The sequence below is a fragment of the Belonocnema kinseyi genome, chromosome 9, assembly GCF_010883055.1.
Source record: "Belonocnema kinseyi isolate 2016_QV_RU_SX_M_011 chromosome 9, B_treatae_v1, whole genome shotgun sequence".
Lineage (NCBI taxonomy): Eukaryota > Metazoa > Arthropoda > Insecta > Hymenoptera > Cynipidae > Belonocnema > Belonocnema kinseyi.
In genome coordinates this window covers 134,855,507-134,862,218 of record NC_046665.1, presented here as the reverse complement: position 1 = coordinate 134,862,218, position 6,712 = coordinate 134,855,507, and the positions used below count along the sequence as shown (strand labels likewise).

At 23.8% G+C, this 6,712-nt stretch overlaps 1 protein-coding gene across 1 annotated transcript; it reads right to left on the bottom strand.

The window, feature by feature from the left end:
• Positions 1–873: 873 nt before the first annotated feature.
• Positions 874–1,997, bottom strand: LOC117180758 (NADH-ubiquinone oxidoreductase 75 kDa subunit, mitochondrial-like; the record flags this gene model as incomplete). Its single annotated transcript, XM_033373249.1, has 3 exons — positions 1,986–1,997; positions 1,321–1,428; positions 874–1,239 (listed from the first exon to the last, which is right to left on the bottom strand). Coding segments are annotated over exons 1-3 (486 nt in total), but the record flags the coding sequence as incomplete, so codon positions are not given.
• Between the last annotated feature and the right edge of the window lie 4,715 nt (positions 1,998–6,712).

Genomic DNA, 6,712 nt, shown 5'->3' with positions numbered 1-6,712 from the left:
ATCTTCTTTTTAAAATCTTTAAAATTTTAAATCTTTATGAAAAGTTCGCAAGCGTTTGGGAAACCTTTTAAAAATTTCTAAAAAATCTTGAAATCGTTTAAAATCTTAAATGTTTCGAAATTTTTGAAATATGTAAAATCTTTTGAAATCCTTTTCAATTCTTTGAAATATTCGTGAAATCTTTTTTTATTTATTTGAAATCTTTGTGAAATATGTTGAAATATCCACAAAAGTGTTTAAATCATTTAAAATCTTTCAAATGTTTTGAAATATTTGAAATCTTTGTGAAATAGTCTAAAATATTGAAATTGTTTGAAACCTGGTTAACAACACTATTTTTTAAATCTTTAAGATACTTAAAATCTTTTTAAAGTTTTAAAATCTTTGTCAAATTCTTGAAATATATGAAATCTTCGCATTTTTTGGAAACCTTCATAAATCTTTAAAAAAATTTAAGTTCGTTTAAAATATTTGAAATTTTTTAAAATCTTTAAAATCTGGTTTACCGCACTCTCGCCTATATATCTTGAAAAATCTTAAAATATTTTGAAATCCTTATGAAATCTTTCTGAAAACTTTATAGTATTATATTGAAATTTGAAAAAATATGGAAATTTTCACCAAATAAATCAATTAATAAATTAAAATATTTGTGAAATCATTCTGAAATGAAAATATAAGGAAATAATCTAATAAAATTATTTAATATAATAAAAACAAATAAAGATTTCAATATTAATAAGTTATAAGTTATTTTGAAATCATTCCAAATCTCCTTGTATTTTTCACGAGAAACTTGAATAACTGTCCGAAAATAAGAGACAATAAAAAAATAAATAGAAATTAAAATCCTAAATAAATTTTCCTCAGTACCTGCATATCGGTTCCTCTTCCGGTGGTTCCTAAATCGTCGATACCAGCGACTTCGGAAGCAAATCGGATGCACCGGGTACAGTGGATGCAACGAGTCATTACAGTTTTAATTAAAGGTCCGATGTCCTTGTCCTCGACGGCTCTTTTTCCACTGAAATTAATGTCAACAAATCGACTTCTGTCACTTCCAAATGCCATACTCTGGTCCTGAAGGTCGCACTCGCCACCCTGATCGCAAATCGGACAATCGAGGGGATGATTAACTAACAAAAATTCCATCACTCCCTCCCTGGCTTTCTTGGTCAAATCCGAGTTTGTCTTTACTCGCCATCCTTTCATTACTGGCATCGCACAAGCTGCGATCGGCTAAATATTAAGTCAGAAAATTGATCGTTAATTCTAAAATTAATTGATATTTAAAAATCGAGTAAAAACGCGAAAAATTACCTTAATTTGTTTCTCGATTTCAACGAGACACATTCTGCAGTTTCCTGCAACTGCCAGACGCTCATGGTAACAAAACCGAGGAATTTCAACTCCGATTTTTGCGGCAGCCTGATAACAAAATAATTTTAGAGAGCTAGATTCCTAAATTTAAGGGCTACAGTACAGAACTAAATAACCCAAATTTTAACCAAAAATGGGGGGTTTTTGAATAAAAAATTCTTTTAAAATATTATATAAATTAATATAGTAATAAAAAGATTGGATTTTTTCGATTTTTTATATATCATTTTGAGAATTTGATACTATTAATATAATTATCGCACTCAGGCTATTTATTTTGTTTAATTATCATAATGTATGGAAAAACATTTAGAAATTGAGGCCCTCTTTAATCTAAAATAAAATTTCGAATAAAAGATTGTTTCCGTAACATTGTTATTTTTCGCTTGGTAACTTTTTCCTGATCATATTCCACTTCCTAAAAGTTTTCAAATGCAGTAAAATAATAGAATACTTTTTCAAAGAAACAGCGCTTAAATAATACTAATTGCCATTATTTCACGAATCCAATTCTAAACTAGAGTCTTAAATCTTCATTTCTACAAAAAATGCAGTTCTTGACATTATTATCGTTAATTTATTTTAAAAATGTATAATTTTCTTACTTTTACAGACATTTCATGATATAATATTCTGGTTAAAAATTGATTTTCCTTGCACTTCTATTTTACTTTATTTTTTCGTTGCTTCCTCCTGACAATTATATTTTTTGTAAAATATATTATTATTTGTTTGTAAATTTACCAATTTTAAAAAAATTATCTTTTAATAATTTAAGATTCAACTGTTTTGTTGAAAGTTTAACAACAATATTGAAAACTCTTTTTTTTTTGTTAAAAATAAAGTTTTTAAAATAAAAATTTCATTATTTCTGTTGAAAAATCATCTTTTTGTTTGAAAATTCCTTTAAAAAATTTTGTAATCATTTTTTGAAATTAGAAATTTAAATATTGCAAATGAAATTTCATCCTTTTTATTGACAATTAAACTACTTGAATAAAAGATGAAATACTTGGTTACAAATTTATATTTTTGGTTTAAGGTTCATCTCTTTGTTGTTAAGAATTAAGTTTTTAAACTGAAAATGTAACTTTTCTATTTTTCATTCAAAATTTATCTTTTTTAGTTGGAAATTCATGTGTTTGGTTTCACAATTCATCCTTTTAATAGATATTTCATATTTTTTTGGTTGAAATGTCAAGTGAATTAAAAAAATTCATGAAAATTCCAAAGAATTTAAAAGAATATAGGAGAATTCAGGATATATTAATAAAAAAAATTAGATTCGATATCAAATAGATTCAAATTAACTGCAAACCAGGGTGACCGTTTTAATCGAAGAAAAAAATTTCCGGTATTTTCCCGGTTCGCAAATATTTTTCACGGCTAATGAAATTTGAAAAATCAAACTATATTCTAAACAATTTTCCATATAAAATAATAAACAATAAACAAATAAGCAAATGTCTGGTTGGAAATCAAACTATTATACTATTTTCTTGAAATATTAACTACTTCGTAGCAAATATACTTTTTGTTTAAAATTTATATCTTGGTATTGAAAAATGAACTGAAATCTTTTCTGGATGAAAGTTCCACTTAAAAAAAAAAATTGCCGTTTTTCATTACATATTCATTTGTTTCACTAGAAAATTCGATTTTTTTTATAAAAATGCAAAATTCCTCTTTTTGGATTAAAAATTAAATTTTTTTCGTAAAAAATTATTTTCTGTTTAAAAATTAATATTTTGATCACGAAAACTCGACTAGAATCTTTTTGAAAAGAAAACTTAATTTTTTTTTAAATTGATCTTTTTGATTTAAAACTTTATCTGTTTTAGAAGAAATTTAATGTTTTTTAAACGAAACTGTAACTTTTCGTTAAAAAATAATTTTTCTTTGCTTGAATATTCAACTAATGTGTTTACAAGATTTGGTTGAATCACTTTGTTAAGAAATCACTTTTTATGTTAAAGATTTATATTCTAAGTTGAAAATTCATCTCTTTGATTAAAAGTTTAATTATTTTGTTGAAAATTAATTTTTTCTTATTAAAAATTTAACTAATTGGGTAAAAGTTAAACTACATTGTTCAATTTTATGATTGAAGGCTTAAATCTTTGGTTAAGAATTTAACTGTTTAGTTTGAAATTCCATTTTTGTTGGGTAAGAATGCATCAGTTTCGTGGAAAATTAATTTTTTGCTGAAAAGTCATATTTTTTGTTTGAAAATTCAATTTTTGTAGAGAAAGTTTATCTTCTGACATGAAGCTAAAGTTTTATTTATTTTTTGAATGAAAAATGCGAGGGAAAATGTTGATTTGTTGGTAATTCGTGTTTTTGGTTTTAAAATTCTTTTTTTATTTGTTTGTATAAACAGGATGTTCGTTTTAATCGAAAAAAAATTCCCGGTCATTTCCCGGTTCGGAAACATTTTTCACGGCCAATGAAATTTAATAAATCGAACTATATGCTCTAGATTTTTCCATATAAAGTAGTAAACAATAAACAACAAATTAAAGCATTCAAAGTGGAACACTTGAATTCCAAAAATTCAAAAAATATAAATCCACGTTTAACATTTTCAAAACTCTAAATTGAAGAATCAAGCAATGAACTTTAAAAATTGTCAAAATTATATTATTTTAAGAAATTTTAAGCTAGATACATTAAAAATTGAAAAATAATTTTTTTAACTTAACAGGTCTTAAATTAGAAGTTAAATTATTTAAATTTTAAATAGTCTAGGCATCTTTCAAAAGCTTTACAATTTTATTTCAAAATCTTGAAAAATCTAGAAGTGGTTTCAAATTTTTCAAAATTCTAAATCATTTTTGAATTTTTTGTCAGAACTTTTAAATATATATTTCAAAATGTAATATTAAGAGATATTTAGAAGTTTTAAAAAGATTCGAATTAAATTTAGAACTTGAAATAATTTGAAATACTTACAACCGCATTTTAACAGAATTTTTCAGATGATTTTTGACTTTGAAAAATGATTGTAACAAAAAGTTTAAGGAGATTTCAAGAGATTTAAAAAATTGCCAAAGAAAAACATGAAAGATTTTAAGGATTTTATTTAATTTGCTGGATTTTCAAAAACTGTAGGAAAATTTCGTTTAATTTTAAAATATATTTAGAAGCTCTGAAAAAAATGTTAACACACTTCGTTTAAATTACTTGAAATAATTTCAAGTTTTCAATTAATTTTAATTCTTTTCAAAACTTCTACATATCTCTTAAAATTACTCAAATTTATTCTACAAATAATAAGTGTTCAATTATTATTTATGCGTCAAAATGTAACAATTTCACTTATAAATTAAACACTTTTTAAATAGAACAATTAAAATTGTAACGCTAAAACTTTAAAAGTTCTTCGAAAATCTAAATATTCAAAGTATTCTATGTAAAACAATTCAGTTTCAAATTGTTTTATTTTAAATATCTGGTTTCAATTTGATCGTCTTAAATGAACAGTGAAATATTGCTAAATATTAAATACTTATTCTTTTTCTACATTAAGAAATTTCAAATTAAATGGGATAAAAATTAAATAATTTAGACTCACAATATTTCAAGTTTAATAAAAACCTTTAATTATTACTATATTATTATGGATTTATTTTTAAGTTGAAAATAGTAAAACGCACATTTACATTTTTTAACATCTGAGCAAATTAACAGAAATAATATATCAATAAATTTATTTAGTAAATTTGATATAAAAAATAATATAAAGGAAGACCTGAAACTCTGAATTAAAAATATATTACTGATAAATCTTGAACGGATCTAGAATTGTTTGGTCAAATCAATTATTTTTCAGATTTCTATACTTAGAGTACAGATCCATTTTTAAAATAATTTATTTATTTATATTTAAACTTAATAAAATAAAACTGTTTTTTATCAAAAATTTTCAACTTCAAATGCTTTTAATTTTTAATTGATTAAATCCTCAAAACTGCACTTTAATTATTTTAAAAACTGTTAAATTCGAACTTGGGCAGATTTTTTTTCTGAAAATTCGTAAAATTCCCGGTCCGGCGGCCACCCTGTTTTTTATAAAAAAATTTTAGATTTTAAAAACTACTTTTTAATTTTTTTAACCTTTAACTCCATTTTAAAATTCTTTAAATTAAAATATATAATTAATTTAATAATTTAATAATTTATAAAAATCACAATTTAGGAAATTATTGAAAAATGGTTGAAATTAAAGTTGGATAAAAGATTTTATTCTAAAAATTTTGTAAAATTCCCGGTCAGAAAACAAATTCATTGTCATTTCCCAGTTTTCCCTGGTCCCCTAAAATTCCCGGCCATTTCTCGGCTTTCCAGATTTTCCGGTACAGCAGCCACACTGAAAACGATATTTTAAAATCTCTACAAGTCTATTAAAATATCTTGAGAGCTTTTGAAATTCCATATAATCATTGGAATCATCAGAATTGACATAAAATCATTTGGAATCTTTTAAAATATATTAAAACCTTTTAGATTCTGTAAAATCGGCCCACATCTTCCCAATTTTTTGAAATCCCGTGAAATTTTGTAAAGCTCTTGAAAATGCATTGAAAATTTTATTAAAATATCTGAAAACATTGAAAATTCTTTAACATCATTTGAAATCCCTTGAAACGTTTTAGAGATCTTTTCACAAATTTTAGAGATCTTTTTAAAAAATAACTTAAAATCTTTTGGAATCACTTCGAATTATCGAAATACATTAAAAATACCGTATTATATTTCGAATCCTTTAAAATTGTGGGAAATTTCTTAAGATATTTTTAAGCTCTTAAAGAGTCCGTGGATTTTTTTTAAATTCTTCGAAATACCGTAAAGTTATTCAAATAAATTTAAAATTTCTTGGAATCTTTTAAAGTATCTTAAAATCCTTGAAATCTATGATAATACCTTAAAATATGTTTAAATATTTAAAACTCTACGATATCTCTCAATTCTCGTGAGTGAATTCTTTCTTGTGAAATGAAATTAAATCTGATGATATATCCTGAAAACATTTTTGAAACATTTTGAGAGCTTTTTAAGTTCCTTAAAGTAATTGAAATCCTCGAAAATCTGATAAAATACCTTGTAATCATTTCAAATATCCTACAATCTATTAGATATTATAAAATTCTTCAACAATTTTTTAAGCTTTTGAAAATGCCTAGGAATCTTTAAAAATCGTTTGAAACTTTGCGAAGGAAACTTTTCACTTAAATCTTTTAAATCCTTTGAAATCCTTTTAAATGATTGACACTTAAAAAAATACTCTTAAATATTGAAAATCCTTTGAAATCATTTGAAACTTTTAAGAGCT